Raw genomic sequence first — 18349 nt, forward strand, 5'->3', positions numbered from 1 at the left:
GTATGTCCATTTTCCCCCTCAAATTTGAGAAGTGTTTGACCATTATTTCTTTAAATAAGCTCTGTGTCCCTTTCTCTCTCTCTCTTCACCTTCTGGGTCTCCCATAATTGCATATGTAGGCCCATTTGATAGTATCTGTAAATTCCTGAGGTTCTCTTCACTTTTCTTCATTCTTTTTTCTTTTTGCTCCTCTGGCTTGATGATTTCAAATAACCTCTCTTCAATTTGCTGATTCTTTCTTCTGCTTGATCTAGTCTGCTGTTAAACTTGTCTAGTGAGTTTTTCAGTTCAGTTATTGTATTTTTCAGTTCCGGAATTTCTGTTTGACCTTTTAAAATGATTTCTATCTCTTTGTGATATTCTCACTTTGTCCATGCATTATTTTCCTGATTTCACTTAGTTATCTGTGTTCTTGTCTGACTCATTGAGCACCTTTATGACAGTGGTTTTCAATTCTTTGTCAGGCATCTCATAGATCTGCGTTTCTTTAAGGTCATTTTCTGGAGTTTTATTTTGTTCCTTTGATTGGATCATGTATGCCTGTTTCTTTGTACGCCTTCTGATGTTGCTGTTGTTGTTTTGAGACTTGAGCATCAGATAAAGCAACCACATTTCCAGTTTTTATGGACGGGCTTTAGGCAGACCTTTACCAATCTGCCCAGTTAGAGATTCTAGGACCTCTGAAATCCTTTCTGAGGATGTGTCTTCTCTGGCTTGTTCTGTGCTTTTAGTTGTCTCAAATTCCCTAAACTGCTTATCCCTGCTTCTTCTCAGAAGCCCATAAGCTCTTGCCGCCGCTGGCATCTGCCTGCAGAACTGCAATTTTAACGTGCTGTAGTGATCATATCTGTTTTCAGCAGTTTCCAAACAAGGCTGCCAGTTCCGTCAGTGCTTTGAGTCAAGTGAGACAGATTCCAGTCTGTCAGGCAGCCCCTGGTCTGGCCAGAATATTGGATGCACTGTTAGCTCTTTTGTTTCTGTCCTGAGGGAGACTCCTCGGTGTGGGAAGTTTCCTTCAAGTTGTGCTGCACTAAGTCAAATAGGAGGAGAGGCATGGATGTATGTGCAAAATGCTGCAAGTTTTTCTATCCCTTTTGCTGGAATCCCTTCTTGGTTTTAGCTTGGTTTGGGTGCTGTAGCTTCTCAACAGGCCTGTAGAGTTCTTGCAAAGGTATGCTGGTTTGTATATTGCTATCTTTGTGGTTCTGGGGGAAAGTGATGGTCTGAAACTTCCTAGCCTGCCATCTTGTCAATATTACTCCCCCTTTTCAGCAGTTTCCAAACAATGCTGCATGTTGCATCAGTGTTCTGAGTTAGGCAAGACAGAAACCAGTCCCTTGAGCAGCCCCCAGACAAGCCAGAATGTTGGACACAAGGCCCACTCTTCTGTCTCTATTCCAAGGGAGGATCCCTGGTGTGGGAGGTTTCTTCCTGGTTGTGCCATGCCAGATTGAATGGGGGCAGGACAGATGGGCAAACACTGCAAATTTTCCCACCCCTTTGTTAGAATCCTTTTTTGGTTTTATGTTGGTCTGGGTGCTGTAGCTTCTCAACTGGTCTCTAAAGTTCTTGTAAAGGTACTCTGATCTGTATATTGTTGCTAACTCAGTGTCTCTGTGGAAGAGCAATGGCCTGAAGCTTCTTAGTCTGCCATCTTGCTGATCCAGAATTCTTCTTTTTAATGAAGGTGAAGTTCTCTTTTTCTTTTATGGTTTTTTTTTTTTTTTTTGCAGTACACGGTCCTCTCACTGCTGTGGCCTCTCCTGTTGCGGAGCACAGGCTCCGGACATGCAGGCTCAGCGGCCATGGCTCACGGGCCCAGCCGCTCCGCGGCATGTGGGATCTTCCTGGACCGGAGCACGAACCTGTGTCCCCTGCATCGGCAGGCGGACTCTCAACCACTGTGCCACCAGGGAAGCCCCGTGGTTATTGTTTTTTTAGTCTTGTTTTAAAATGCTTTCCCACACTGAGTTCAGAAAGATATTCATTTTTTTCCCTCTAAAAGTTTTGATATTTAAATTAGTAATCTGTCAGGACTTGAGCTTGATGTATGTTGCAATGTGGGGATATATTTCAACAGTTTCCATATGTATAACCAAACTTCCCATCCCATTTTGAGCAGTCTCTTATTTCCCCCTGTGATGTCACTTTGGCCTCTATCAATATTCTAGATTTGCATGGGTCTACTTGTGGGCTATTTTATCCCATTGGTCAATTTGTGTATTCCTGGCCCAAAACTGCATTTCCAAAATTATTACAACTTTTAAAATAGTGTTAATATCTGGTAATACAAGTCCCTCCTTCTTATTCTTCTTCAGAAGTGTCTTGGTTACTCTTGGTCTTTTGTTTTTCCATGTATAATTTTTTTTTTCTTTTTGCTTTACTTAAAAAAATTTTAATTGAGGTATAATTGACATATACCATATATATTTTAGACTCAACTTAAACTCCACAACAAATCTTGGGATTTTGATTAGAGTTGTATTAGATCTACAGATTAATTTAAGGAAGAATTGGTATTATAAGTCAAGTTTTCTTGTCCACAAGCATGTTTATGTTCATTTCTTTATAAAGTTTTAAATGTCCTTCAGTGAAGTTTATAATTTTCTACATATAGGTCTTAGAAATCTTTTCTTAGATTAATTCTTAGATACTTAGAGTTTTTGTTTGTGGATTTCTGTTTTGTTTTGCTTTGTTTCTGCTATTGTAAATAGTGTCTTAAAAATTGTGTTTTCAAATTTATTGTTGATCGTGTGCAGAAATGAAATTGACTTTACCTCCTGCCTAGTTTAACTTTAACTCCCATCTTGTTTTAGTAATTTGTATGTATCTTTTAGATTTTCTATATAGACAATCAGATTTTCTGCAAGTCAATAGATTTTGTTCGCTACTTTTTAAAATTCATGCCTTTGATTTCTTAAGTTTTTTCCTTTGTCTTATTGCATTCCCCTCTGTATACTTTTTCACTTCTTAATAGTTTCTTGGTAGAACTCCAAGAAACTGTTGTATTGTGGTTAATACAACCCCCTGCCTTTTCCACAGTTGAATGTGGAAAAGAACATTTGATAATGCTGAACTGGTCACATATTGAATTCATGAGCACAAAGCTCAGGCAATCATACTGGATTACCTTACTCAGTTCATTCTCCCATCTTCCTAAGCAACTATCTTACTCTGTTCTCTCTTTCCTCAACCCCTCAACATTCCTCCTCCATCCTCACTAGTAAACAATAACTTTGATTTTTGTTGAGAAAATAGAAGATAAATTCCCACACCTTCCATTACCATAGCTATCAACCTACCTACCACCTTCTGAACCCGAAAACCCTTCCTTCCTCCCGTTACTATAGAACAGCTGTCTGTGCTCCTAAGGCCAATCTCTCCACTAGTTCATAGACCTCATCTCCTCTCACCTCTTTAGAAATGTCACTCCAGAAATTTCTTTCCTCTCTTTCCTGCATCGTCAGCTTTTCCTCTCTACCAAATAAGTCCCATGAGCACACAACGTAATTCCTCCTATCTTTAAAAAAACTCTTCTTTTGACCTTTCTTTCTTCAAACACTGCCACAATTCCCTGCTCCACTTTTCAGCAAAACTTTGCAAAAGATTTGTTTGTATTCACTGTCACTAATTCCTCTCCTCCTCAGGCTTTCCACCTCCCTGACCATCAGAGCAACCCTGTTCTTTACTTGATGTATAACCACTCAGCATAGAGCAAGTGAATGATTTACATCTATACTAGAGTGTGAAGTTTCATACACACCTGATTACCATAAGCATACAGAAAATGGCTTCGTGGGTGGAATGTCATTCCAACAGGAGAAGAGAATGATGAAGGAAATAAGAAAATTGGAAATTTTTGTATTAATCTTGGTTTGTTGTTTTTTAGGATCCTCACAGAGACAGTGGTATTTTTCTAGAAATAGATAAACAAAGCAGGAGCAAATCATAAGAATTTTTCCACCAATAGTACTAGTCTATGTTACAATTTTTAGAGTTTCCTGTTACTTGGATTAAGATAGCAACAAAACACTTAACACAGCATAGAACTGGAAGGATTAGCAACTATCGGTATCTCTTTACTCTGCCTCCCCCCACCATACATGTCCACTTTATAGATGTTGAACATGAAGTAAAGGAGATTAAATAATTTTCCCATTTATTATTTAATAATAATAATTTAATTAATAATAATTTAATTATTATTATTCAATAATACATGTCATGGGGGGATTTATTGTAGAATCATTACTGAACTCAACAGACTCCAAGGCCCATGCTCATAACTATAATGTCAAACTACTTTTTAGAAGTGTGGATGCCTAGGCCACACTCCAGTTCTGTCAGATCATGATTTTGAAGGGATCAGCATATGCACCCCCAAGGCATGTGTCACTTTGGTATAAAGACTATTTTAAGCCGAAGATATTTGAGATTCAAGAGATGCGACAAAATCCTTCCCTTATCTGCCGAAAAGCAGCAACTTCTGGGATAAAAGGCTGCCATTAATTCCTCTTCAGAGCAGATCTACTCCCCAGAAGGCAGAATGTGAACAAAACCTACCCCAAATCCCTTCTCCAGGGGAGTTTTATGGCCCTGAAGGAGACGGAAAGACCACGCATACCTGTACAAACAAACATCACAAATTTCCTTATCTCCTGTTTGTTCTCCTGTAAACCATTATCTTTTCATTTGTTTTCCCTTAAGTACCTTTCTCACTCAACCCCTTAAACTATTAAGATGGCATATAACCTCCAAATTTTAACTACCTTTTGAATTATTCATCACTGACTTTCACTCGCATGTATGTGCACTGCATGCATAAAGAAATTGTTTTCTTTTCTCCTCTTAATCTGTCTTTTGTCAGTTTAATTTGCAGGGCCCCTAAAACTGAACATAAGAGGGCAGAGGAAAATTATTTTCTTTCTCCCCTAAAATCATGAGGGTAGGGCTAGTTCCACTTTTTGTTCATTTAAACTAACCATTTTACAGACACTTAAATTTATATAGACCAAGCTCAGCTTACATTCTCCTGAAGAATAAGCAAAGAAGCATTACTACACAAACGGCTCTGTATTTTCCATTTTCATCAAACTGAATGACAATAAGAGGCAAGACATCTATGAAGTATCAAACTATATTGTTAACCATAAATAATTTCACTGTAGCCAATTTTATCACCTTCTATTGTCAAAGATAAAAAGAACTTGGAAATAAGTTTTGCAAAGGTAAGTTTTCACTATTGTGGTATCAACAGCAATCACCTCTGGGCTATAAGGCCTACCTGGTTATGGAAGAGGTAGACTCCAGAACTTTGCTCTTGGTCAACAAGAAATGTTACCACAGTTGAAAGAATAGTTTTCATTCCTTTTGAAATGGGGGGTAAGCAAGGTAACCATTCAAGAAATGGTTCTTTACTATAAAAACAAGAGCTTGCCTACAAAAAGAGAAAGGAAAAGTTAATGCCATTCTTGAACTATAAAAGTCCTAATTAGTTCTTGCAGGCAAATAAACTAATGAACAACACTAATTGTGTTGTCATGACTGGCCACAAATAATAGTGATATATCTTTAATGCCTGTGTTTCTCTTCTGGGGGATATGAGTCCAGAAAACACTGCAAAGCATCCCTTTCTGGCATGGATTGTTTTTCTAGAACCACTATGTGGGTCTAGATTTAACATAATTAGGTAATTACCATTAAATCTAAGTACAGGCGCCACTGGGAGCAAAGAGTGATCGTTAAGCTTTTGAGTCTACAGAATTGCCATTTTTTAGATTAATAACAACCTATGAAATCATGCACAATAAAATTTCTTACTTTTTAAAATATTTAATACCATACCTCACTTAGGGTCCTGTTTCTCTCAAAGGTGATAGTAACATAATCAACTATAAAATATAAAGGTACAGAAATTATAAGTAGCATCTATATTTTTAAACGTATCACTAATTAAATGATACAATTTAATTGTATCATTTACAATACAATTTTCTTGCACTTACAACAGGGCATGCCTATTGTGTCAGATTTAAACTAATTTTTCCCCCAGTTTTAGGCCATTAACTTATACAAAACAAACCTATCTTTATATTTAATTCTATTTTTATTTTATTTCATTTTATCTAATCTATATATGCTAGCTATGTTGAAAAAAGCTTATTAATAGTTCTTTAACTAAAATTTACCTTCAAAATGTTCTCTGTTAGCAAAACATCTTTCATTATACCACAGTTTTCCTTTGATGTAGTCAACCTACATAAATAAACAAAAATGTCATTTAGGCAACATGTAGCCTTAAGATGTAAAAATAGAAAAACATAAGAAATTCTAAAAGTTCGATAGTTCAGGAATGTGAGGCAAATAAAAAAAGGAAAACTGTATGCCAGCAAAATAAAAGTTCGTAGAATGAGGACAAGAAACAAGAATATGCTTTTTGAACAACACACAAAAAAGGAATAAAAAGAAATTTCGCATGATTGACATATGTTAATGGAAGATGCTACTATCTATGAGCTGTCTTTCCGAGGCTCTCAGGAGCTGTTGATCTTTCATTACAGTTAAAGTGGGCCACATGCTTATCTTTTATTCTCCTTCAGCTGAGCTAGGTTTAAGGAGACCTCCCAGAGGCCTGACAGCAGCAAGAAGCAATAAGAAAAAAAAGCCACAAAATACAGGTTTTGGAAAATTGGTCATACGGGAGAAGCTTCCAAGAAGGTGAGATTATACATGTTGGATATGAATTATATGCAAGAATTTGAGACGGTTTTGTTATAGGTGTCATTGAAAAAATGTTGCCTGCCATATCAGTAAACAAAGGATGTTGCAGCCATCAAGCCAGAACAGCCACTCCGATGGTGAGCCCTGAGGGAACTCAGGACAGAGACAAATGAGCTGCCCACTGCCAAGCCCTCAGTCACTGCAACCACCCCCCAAGGATGCACCCTGAGGAGACTCAGGATGACAAAGCACAGGATACTGGCCCCAGATAGCTGAGGTGCACATCAAAGGAATGATTTCAGGGAGCCCCGACTCTTGCATCTTCCCGTACATAGAAAAAGGACTAAATTCCTTAACTTGAGATATCTGGTTTTCTTTAATTAACAGTAATCTTTTGATGTTCTGACTACCTGGTCTTTGTTGCAAAAACTCCTAAATATCCTTCTGTTCCCTTACCTCTTAAGAGCAGTCTCTCAGAGCTATCTGAGAGTCTGTGTCCCAGGCTCGTGTCCTCAGTTTTGTCCACTGAATAAAACATAACTGAACTTCTAGGTTGTGGGTTTTTTTTTTTTTTTTTTTTTGCGGTACGCGGGACTCTCACCGTTGTGGCCTCTCCCGTCGCGGAGCACAGGCTCTGGACGTGTAGGCTCAGCGGCCATGGCTCACAGGCCCAGCCGCTCCGCGGCATGTGGGATCTTCCCGGACCGGGGCACAAACCCGTGTCCCCTGCATTGGCAGGCGGTCTCTCAACCACTGCGCCTCCAGGGAAGCCCTGTGTATTTTTTTGTTTTTAGTCAACATAGGAAGATTCTGACTCTCATATTATTGTTGAGACAAAAGGAAGACCTTCTTACATTTTTAAAGACCAGTAATAAAATCTGCATAATCTGTGCATTAAAAGCCTTTAAAATGTTTTAGAATAGATTGCGGTGATGCTTGCACAACTCTGTGAATATACTAAAGGCCATTGAGTTGTACACTTTAAGTGGGTGAATTTTATGCTATATGAATTATATACTGATAAAACCACTGAACAAACAAAAAAGCCTTTTAAAATGGAGCGGACAATAATTTATTTGAATTTCAACCTATGGTTTTATATCAAATGAGCCTTTTGAGTTCTCATATAAATCTTCAGATTTTCAGGATGCCATAATTATCATGATTATAGCTGGGCAATTAGTATAGAATCTTTATCGGGCCCTGATTCCTTTTTTACTCTTTAGATCCCTTCTTTTTTTTTTTTTTCCTACCTGGAATAAAACTCGTAATAGTCCAGTGAATATCCTTGGGGATAATTTAATCTGATCAGGCTGACTTTATTCCAAGGGTGAGCTCATGCCCCAGGCCTGATTTAGAGTCACAAAGATAGGTCAGGAATGAACACACATCCAAGTCAGGTTAATGAGTAGGCCCTGAGGCTTGCTGGAACCACCGGGGAAGAGATACTTTATTCCTGTGGGGAGTGCTAAACTGATGGCACATAAACCTGGTGGCTATTCTTACTGACAATTGGAGAAAACCCACTGAGAATGAAGCTAATGCAGAGGAAAACAGACTCAAATGCTGAGAAGACAGGGTTGGACGGACATCTGTTAGTCACTAAATCCAGTCATGTCTGGAAGCTGGATTCATTCACTCCTTGAATTCCCTGTTCACATGAGCCAACAACTTCCTCTCCTTTGCTAAAATCAGTTTTAGTTTGGTTTCTATCATTTGCCTTCAGAAGTTTCTGACTATCTGTTTGGGGAGAAAACCCAGCTTTTTTTTTTTAAGTTACTACTTTGATTTGTGAACCGGTGTTCTTATGAACACTGAGGTGTTTCTTTTTTTTTTTTTTTTTTTTTTTGCGGTATGCGGGCCTCTCACTGTTGTGGCCTCTCCCGTTGCGGAGCACAGGCTCCGGACGCACAGGCTCAGCGGCCATGGCTCACGGGCCCAGCCGCTCCACGGCATGTGGGATCTTCCCAGACCAGGGCACGAACCCGTGTCCCCTGCATCGGCAGACGGACTCTCAACCACTGCACCACCAGGGAAGCCCTGAGGTGTTTCTTATGTAATGTTATTTAATCACTTCACCTCTAAGAGGTAGATATTGTCATGCCCATTTTAAAATGAAGAAATTGAGGCCCAGAGAGGTATATGACTGTTCAAAGTTCCATGCTGCATGGCTACTAAGCTCATCCAAGATTGGACCCCTGTCCATCTTCATTTATTCACTCATGGATTCTGCAAATATTTATTGAGACAGCCTATCTACAAGGCAGCCTAATAATAGCATACAATGGTAAATAGGATAGTTCTTGACACAAAACCTAAAGTCTGGCGAGGCTAGTCAGAGGGCTCAACAGATAAAATAGGGTGACAAATGACAGCAATTGGTATTGAGAGGTTTGAGACCGCATATTGCACTCAATATACATTGAGTATAGACGTATAACAGATTTTGCCTCACGCCAAGTTCCCAATTTAGGGCCCCTGCACCTCTGTCTGGACATATTTTGTCGAAATCATTTCTTCAAATAATTTGAGTTTCTGCTTAAATTTCACCTCCTTGGAGAGGCCTGCTATAATCACCATGCTTAAATACAATATTATCTTCCCTTCACTCTCTATTTCTCTTTCCTGCTTTAATTTCAGTAAACCCTTGTTACTCTCTACAATCATATTCTGCATATATTTGTGTACTTGTTCATGGTCTAGCTCCCTCAGGAGAATGGGGAGCTACAGGACAGTCAGGACTTTATCTGTCTTGTTCACTATGGAATCTTCTTTGTCTAAATAAGCCTGGCTCAACAAACATCTGTTGAATAGATGAATAAGTGAATGAATAAATCACCAAGTATTAACTCCTTCAAATTCCTGGCTGGACAGCCACATACACCCCATTCTTACTATCCTTCCTTCAATCATTTTAGAAGATGTCTTTCCCAAAGGTAAATCCCTATACTTTTAAGAATAAGTTCACTTCCCCCTTTCTTTCCCCTGCCACACGACCTCACTATCTTTGGGAAACTTGTAGTTCCCCTCTCCCTCATCACTACCAGAAACCCCTGTGTTTTGCTGGAACATTTTAGCTCAGGAGGATTTATTTTAATATCCTTGTAAATGGTAAAAACCTCTATGAAGGGCAATTTGTGACTGTCTTTTAATATTGCACAAGCATTTACTCCTTGATGTGTGAATCCAAGTTCCAGGAATGTATTGTACTGATACACCCAGACATGTACAAACTTGTTCGGTATAAATTATTAATGGCAGCATTGTTTGTAATACAAAAGCAAAAGATTAGAAAACTACCCAAGTATCCATCAATAGGAGACAGGCTAAGTAAACTCTGGTTAAGTTCACACAACGGAATATTTGCAGCTATAAAAAAAAGAAGGGCAGGCTTAGGTCTGGTAAAAAGCACAAACAAGGTTCCTGTCTCACTTACAGCTTACATTTCTAGGTCTGTCTTTATTTCTGGCATCCCACTCCTTCACGGGAGTCTCTGGATAGTAAGCTCTCCTGATGCCTTATCTGTGACAATTTCTTTTCTTCACCCTCATTCTTGAATGATATAGTTTAGCTAGGTTTGGAATTCTCTCTTGACAGTTTCCCCCCTTGCTCTTTCTGATGTAAATCACTTTCGCCTCCCTGGCCTTCCCAGTTCTCAGCTTCACGTTTCTTCCCATCAATACAGCAAGAAGTCAGTTCCTTTTGTTTCCTGAGAAATAAGTGCCCCTTTGCTTTAGACAGTGTGAGTGAGCGTGCGTGTGTATGCACAGGTGAGTGTGTGTCCACAGGCCTGTATGAGGACAGGATGGGGAGGAGACATGGCAAAAGGCTAGAAATGCTCATAATTTTGTTGTGCTTTCCAAACTAAAGCATGCTTATATGTTGATGGGAATGACTTAGTTGGATCTCAGAACTTGACCTCGTAACAGAGAGGGGAGATAACTGATGGAACAAAATCCGGAATCAGAGCTGTAGAATCAGAGCTTACGTGGTACTTGTATCAAATTAGAAAGAGTGCCCCGGGACTTCCCTGGTGGTGCGGTGGTTAAGAAACTGCCTGCCAAGGCAGGGGACACGGGTTCTGAGCCCTGATGCAGGAAGATCCCACACGCTGCTGCGGAGCAACTAAGCCCGTGCGCCACAACTACTGAAGCCCGCGTGCCTGGAGCCTGTGCTCCGCAACAAGAGAAGCCACCGCATGAGAAGCCCGTGCGCAGTAACAAAGACTCAGTGCAGCCAAAGATAAATAAATAAAATAAATATATTTATAAAAAAAAAAAAAAGAAAGACAAGGTAGGCACAGACCCACACGGGGGTGGGGGGTAAGCGGATTGGGGAGTCAAGTGTTAGCCATATTTCGGCTCTCACTATCTTTTCAATTGGGTGTCCTTGTGCAGAATGCACTGAACAACCACAGCAATCCTGGACAGAACATATAAAGATGGGGTGGGGACCACCTCAAAGACAAAGAGGGGGCATTTCCTCCTTTGAAACAGAAGGGGATATCATTGCTTAATGGTTACTGGAAATACGTGTTTTTAGTTCAAACTGTAAATAATATTATAGTATCAGCAATAATAATCTATATTATGAATTCTTGTCTTGTACCTCATCTCTTAGGTCACCAAGGAAACACATATCTTTTAACCAACCCTTGGAAATTGAAAGCTTCTTACCCTTTCGAAACCACAAAAGTCTGCCCTTGAAAACTAGAAGAAAGAAAAAAAGGAATTTTAATCTTTGCTTGTAAATTGGAAGGCATAACAAAACAGCAATTTAAATTATACTAAAGGAGATGATGTTTTTTACATCCCAGCAGTTAGGAGTATCAAACACTAAAACCAGCTTCTTAAGTAGTTTGCAGGGTATCTTGGAGATTTCCCCCTCAGTCTTTGCCTTGTTCCACCATTTGATTAATTTATTTATACTTTAACTTAATTCCAGAAAGGATTTGAGATCAAAACCCCACTTTTTAATGATTTAAATGGAGGAGTTAAGAAGTGTACAGGAAGAAACTAGGTCAGCCACCGACTGGGGTTTAGGAAGGCACATCCTTATCCCACTATTTTCTCCATGGCCACTCTGTCTTCTGTCCAGCCCAGGGCAGCTCCTAGACCAGGCCCTCAGGATGCACAGCCCACACCTCACTCTCTGTGCTTTGACCTCAGGTCACTGCTCCTGGCTGTTTCAAGTCTCTTCTTTAGCAACCACACGATAAGCACATAAAAGGCCTGATCTATTAGTTGTCTGAGCAACAAATGATACTTTCTTAGAGATAATGAGGAAGAAGGAAGGTTGTGAATATCTGTAAACCTGAAAAAAGGTAGTAATTACCATGTATAAGAAATAACTACTTCTTAACCAATACAATCATCCCTTCTACACTTCCCCAATCTCTTCTCCTACTGTTCCTAAGTCTTTATTACTGATCTTATTTCTGTTGAGGTAATTTTGAGAGCTATTTATTAACATACTTAAGAATTGATTTTCCTTCTCTCAATCCCAAAACTTGCTTTTAATTACTTTATTTATTTATTTATTAATTAATGTCTCTTTTCAATGCCCTATTTTGGAGCAGATGGGAGTGACAAAGCAGAAGCTGAGGAAGCGCTTTAAAACAAAAAACATGGTGTCGAAGCTTTGATATAGCCATTTAAGAATAAAAAGAAAAAACTCATCAGAAGGACATAATTTTAATTTATGTTATTTTGTAATATTATATCTGGCTTTATGTACCTTAAAGCATTTTGGGAACATGTATGACTATTTATAAGTATATAGGGTATTTTCTATATGAATTATTTGAAACGTCTCATAAATTTGTATAGCAATAAAGCCAGCACCATTTCCAAATGATGTATTCAACACTATAAGGCAAAGGAAAATGTCACTATATTACGCTTTTACGTTTTTTAAAAGGAAGAAGCATTTTAGTTCTAAGATACATAACTCAAGTATCCACTATTTCTGCTTTATGTCACAGAAGATACTTAAGGTTATTAGTTACAGAGCAATTCACCTACCATTAAGACAGAGGAGGATGGATAGCGAAGATCTCCACTTATAAAAAGACCCAAAGAGGTGAGGATAACTAAAAAATGATTTGTTAAAACCATATCCACCATGGAAAGCTCTGTGTGTTCTAAAGGAAGAAATCATACCATGGGTTAAAAAGTAAGGAAAAAGTGACGTCTTCAGCAAAGCAAAGACATTTCATAAATATCCATCAAGTGTTGATGTAAAGGAAATGCTGACGATGAAGGCACTGTTAGACGAATTACCTTCTCCAACTTGGGAATAGACCATGTCTGTCAGGTTATACCACGTGGTATCATCATAATTCCAAAATCCAGAAAAGCTGAGGCCTATGTAAACACCTACCATGAGAGAAAAGGGAAATTAAGGCAACGCAACTTTGCAAAGTGAATAACCAACTCCTAAGGTGCTAGGTCTTTAGTGGGCAGAGCCTGCATCTGCCCCACCTTCCAGCCCACTCTCCACCCCTGCCTCAACTCCCCTCCTTCAGTTTGAATCTCACTTCCCCCAGCACTGGAAGATAAAGTAACTTGGGTTACACCACAGGAGTTTAGCCAACCATCTAGTTATTAAGGATTTTGTTTTGTATTGAAGGGGATCAGAATATGCCACCCGCAGAATATGGCACTTTGGCATAAGGATTATTTTGAGCTGGAGGCAACTGAGAATCAACGGATCCAGGAAGAGTTCTGTGCCTCCCCTTGCCTGCCTAAAAGCAGGGCATTTTCTAACAACCTCACTCTGTATCAGGAAGAGAACAGAGAGCAATTTTATCACCAGAGACAGGGAGTTGACACCAAGATGAGTTTGCATAAACAGACTTTACTAAAATAACTCTTATCTCCCATTAGTCCACCCACATATTTCCTTGGCACTTCTCCACAGTTTCTTGTCCCTTGAGGCCTAGACCCCTTTCCTTTGTTAAGATGGTACATAAGTCCCCAAGTTTAACCACTTCTTTGAATTTCTTTTCTGTGAACTCTTGTGAATATAAATATTAATAAAAATTGCATGTCTTTTCTCCTGCTAATGTCTTGGTTAATTTGTAGGCCCCCAATCATAACCTAAGAGGGTACAGGAAGAGCTTTTCCTCCCTGACAATATCCTTCTAAGCAAAAAATATGTTCCTATTTCAAGAATATAATTATAGTCAACAGTACAAAAACTCCAAAGAAGAAAATTAAAATGTGAACCTCAAGAGGGAAGAAACTATGTTTGATTTACTTATAAAGTGATTTACTTTAATATTTGTGATTTTAAAAATAGAAAAAAACCCTGTTAATATGAGAATATTAAACCTATTAAAACTTATGAGAACTTATTAAAAGGAGACTGAGCATGTTGGAAATACTGAAAGCGCTTTGCTCCTTGGTCTCACCTTTCCTTGGCCATAGCTAGGAATGCTTAGAGTCTTTTGTGTTTTATTTATTTTTTAAATTCTTATCTAGTTTTTTTTTTAATATTTGTTCTTTGGTTTTATTTATTTATTTATTTGGCTGTGCCGCCCACACAGCACGCGGGATCTTAGTTCCCCCACCAGGGATCGAACCCACGTTCCCTACAGTAGAAGCGCGGAGTCTTAGCCACTGGACCGCCAGGGAAGTCCCGAGTCTTTTGTGTTTTAAATGCAGAACATTAATCTGAAGTCTAGTCAACAGGCATAACTGTGGGGGCGGTGGAGGGTAGAGGGAGCCTGAAAAGAGTTGATAATCCAACGCACATGCTTTGTTTCCAAAAGATGAATGTAGGGTCACTCGTATTGTGAAGTGTGTGTTTAACTCCCAGCTCTTTTCTGTGTTTTCTGTGTAGGGAAAGATGTAGAAGGAAATGTTATCATCATCCACTTTTTCCAGAAAGAGGAAAGCTAAAGACAAGCTTGTGCCTTTCTAAGCATGAAATCTAGTTCTGCAGATAACACCACACTATATTCTAAGTGGGGATGATTATAGGTGTGCAGCATATCACATGACTGGATTCCTGCAGAGTCTAGAAATATTTAATGGAGCAGTAAGCAGTAAAATAAATGCTTTATTCTGGTTGATATTTTAGCCTGAAATTAAGTTATAGGCCACTCTCTATGACACACTGGCCACAATTGCATCCCAGGGTTACAGAAGCTGATGTAGATTTTGCAAAGATTTTGGATTTTATTCTAATGGGCAAAGGGAAGCCATTGGAATGTCTGAAGCAGGAAAATGATGTGATTTGTTTTACACTTGAGATCACTGTGGTGGCTGTACGGAGGGTGAGTTGTACCGGGTTTAGAAACAGGGAGACCACTTAAGAGGCTGTGAATTAGTCTCGTGGAAAACCAGTGCTGACTTGACAAAGACTTTAGCAGAGGAGAGAAGTGGTCACACTGAGGATAGACGCTGGATGTGGCATCGTCCTGGAATGCCATCAGAGTAAGAACAGTCAAGAGTGTACGCTAGATTTTATTTTTGAGTAATTGGATATGAATTGGGATGAAGAATACTGGAGGAGAACAGATTTTAGAGGGAGATGAATCAAGAGTTCAGGCTTAGACTTGTTATAGCTGAGATGCATCAAGAGGAATTGTAAAACAGACAACTGAATATAGGAATTTAGCTTCAAGGAAGTGGTCAGCACCAGAAATACAAATTCAGGGATCATTAGCCTGAAGGTGGCATTATTACCAGAGGACTGGATTAAGTTTCCCAGAGAGAATCTGGTTACATAAGGAAGGAGAGTCGAGGACAAAGCCCCATTTCATTGACACTTTAGGGGTCACAACAAAAGAGCAGGCTTAGAAAACTAAGGAGTGATCAATGTGGTGAGATAAATGTAACTGAAGGTGGTGTCAAGAACCCAAGAGAATAAAGTGTTTTGAGGAGAAATAAAGTGGTTAACTGTGTCAAATTCTGCTGGGAGGGAAAGTAGAATGAGGATAAAGAATTGGCTGTTGGAATCAGCAACATGGAGATCACTGGCGATCTTGGGAAGAATTGTTTCAGAACAGTGATGGCAACAATCCAATATGCAGTGAAATGAAGATAAAATGGGAGGTGGAAAATGTAGCACCACCTACAATAAATTCTTCCCATACATTTTGTCTGAAGGAGAACAGAGGGATGAGGGATAGTGGTAAAGTGAGATAAATGAAGATTTTGGCTAAGATGGGGGATTTTAGGGTATGTTTGTATGCTAATGCCTCTAATCCAGTAAAGAGGGAAAGCATGATGATACGGGAGAGAAAGGTGAGAACTGCGGGACAGATGCAGGAGCAACGTTGTCCAGATGACTGGGGAGAATGGGATGCAGGACACGAGGGGTGAGGAGTGGCCTTTGGTAGCAGCAGAGACACTTCTCACGATGCAACAGGCAAGAAGGCAAAGCACGCAAGTACAAAGGCAAGTAGGGTGGCAGACGCGCACAGGAGCGATGATGGAGTGCCTTGCGATCAGTCTTTCTCTTCTACATCAAGTATTAAAGGCACAGCTGAGACCAGAGGAGGAAAGGAGGTGAGGTAGAGTGTGTGAGGAGTGGGAAGAGGTGTGACAAGGTCATTTTGCAGAGTGGGAAAATAAACAGACCAGGGAAGAGAGGTAAGATTTCCGGGCAGTGCTGAGTACCCACTTGAGACCTGCGATCATGAATTTATAGTGACCACTTCGTGGAATTTTAAGGTGAGACTGGTGTGCAACTTTTCTCTAGTAATATTCTGCTATTCCAGTGGCATAGAGGTGGTTTTAAGGAGAGTGGGGACTGTGCAGGCAAAAAAGTTACAGAAGTATTTATAAGGAGAGACTATGAAAATTATGGTGAAAAAGTTAAGGATGTTGAGGAGTGAAAAAAGTGGTAGAAACAACATATTGAAGTCTCCATGAAATCAAAGAAATGTCAGAGTGTGAGTACTAGGGTAGACTGAAAGAACAGAAGGTAGTGGGCAGAGCGCGAGATGGTTGTAGTGAAGATTTTGGAGACAGTAACAACATCAGAGACAACAAGGTCAAGAAAATGACCACGGAAGTAAGATGGGGGAAAGATCATTGGAGGAGAGGAGGCCTTGAAAGCATCGATCCATATGGGTGGTGAAATCACCAAACATAGTGACAAAAATAAGGTGTAGAGGAAGGCAGGGGTCCAGACGCTAAACTCATCCATGAGTGTGAGTGATGGGAAGGTCATCACAGGCTGCCAACCAAGAAGAGTTAGAGGGAGTAAAGTCTGAGTTCAAAGGAGCTGGGCATTCTGAATGAGAAGACAGGAGTAATTATTAATAAGTAGCCCTTAAGGAAGAAGGACAATGCCCCTTGAGACTCAGGCATGTGACATGTGACAGGGCCGCAGGGGAAAGAATGTTAACTGGGAGTGGCCAGATTATTCTTTATGGCAAGAAAGTTAAGGGACCATTCTGAGAAAAGATTAGTAGTACAGGGGAATTTGCTGATGACAGACCACAAATTCCAATGAATGGATTTGGGTAGATGGAGAGGGACAGAAGTTTGCGTGAATTTAAAGGAAGTCCAGAGCAGTATGTGGGATAGAGTAACCATAAGTGACCTGGAGACTTAGGTTTCTGGCGGTGACACAGAACTGGGGTGAGAGGCATGATGGCATTAGGAGTGTCATAGAGGAGAAAGGTGGGTAATAAGTCGAAACTGGAACACATGGGGCTCCTGGATACCTGTTCCCACCATTAACTCCCTGTGGGATGAAACCCGGTATGTGGACAAACCAGGGCCTCACAAAGAAACTGCTAGTTAGGCTGGATACTGTGGGAACTTACTTTCTGCTTCAGCGCAGTGGGGGCCAGCTGGGGGAAAAGGTGGCTTCATCTAAAAACAGGTTTCCAAACTGTTTCTTTTCTTGAGACGTTGAAGCGATCGGGTGAGTGAGACCCCAAGGAGTTGAGACTGCCTCTTCTCTCCTATGACTCTCAGGGGTGTGGCAGGATGCAGAGACTGGCTCTTTTCCTGTGACTCACAAAAGTAAGGCAGCTTTGGACAGAGAGGAGGAGGGGGCCCTAGCCTGGCATCCGTGGAACAAAGGTAGAAATGGAGTTTCCATCTGGTTTAGAGAGAGGAAAAAGAGACACAGGCTTTCTAAACTAATTCAGCACAAGCAGGCACTCCAAGCTAGAGGTATCTAAAAGACTGCAAGACATTAGGAATTCAAAGAAATCTGGGGCAAGGCTATCTGTCTATTCCTATACCAGTGCATACTGCTTGAATCTATTACTTTATAATAAGTCATGGTAGGCAACCTATTGTGCTTTTTATTCTTCTTTAAAATTATGTTTGTTATTCATGTTGCTTTATTCTCCCACCTGAATTTTGGGATTGGCTTATCAATTTCCACACACACAAAATACTGCTGTAATTTTTCTTGGACTTGTATCAAACTGATTGATAAACTTGGAGAGAATTAACATCTTTACAATACCAGAAATTCCTGTTCATGAACATAAAATATCTTTTTTAGTCTTTTTTTTATAGCCTTCATTAAAGTTTTATAATTTCTATACAACAGGCCTTGCAAGTCATTTTTTGTTTATTTCTAGGTCCCTATTGGGGTTTATTACTTTCTGAACAGGATTTTTAAAATTATAATCTTTAATTACTCTTTGGTG

At 39.8% G+C, this 18349-nt stretch overlaps 1 protein-coding gene across 1 annotated transcript in view; it reads right to left on the reverse strand.

Moving 5' to 3' along the window:
• Positions 1 to 18349, reverse strand: part of CATSPERB (catsper channel auxiliary subunit beta) — a 138548-nt gene that overhangs the window by 72389 nt on the left and 47810 nt on the right. Inside the window, exons 8-14 of the mRNA XM_089908126.1 lie at positions 13002 to 13097; positions 12744 to 12862; positions 11397 to 11429; positions 6189 to 6255; positions 5845 to 5891; positions 5285 to 5437; positions 3764 to 3916 (exon numbers count right to left, since the gene is read on the reverse strand). Coding sequence (XP_089764252.1) covers positions 3764 to 3916; positions 5285 to 5437; positions 5845 to 5891; positions 6189 to 6255; positions 11397 to 11429; positions 12744 to 12862; positions 13002 to 13097 — 668 coding nt within the window. The remainder of the gene's footprint in view (positions 1 to 3763; positions 3917 to 5284; positions 5438 to 5844; positions 5892 to 6188; positions 6256 to 11396; positions 11430 to 12743; positions 12863 to 13001; positions 13098 to 18349) is intronic.

The sequence above is a fragment of the Delphinapterus leucas genome, chromosome 2 (assembly GCF_059928025.1).
Source record: "Delphinapterus leucas isolate spDelLeu-1000000601 "Yukka" chromosome 2, BTC_Dleu_Yukka2, whole genome shotgun sequence".
NCBI lineage: Eukaryota > Metazoa > Chordata > Mammalia > Artiodactyla > Monodontidae > Delphinapterus > Delphinapterus leucas.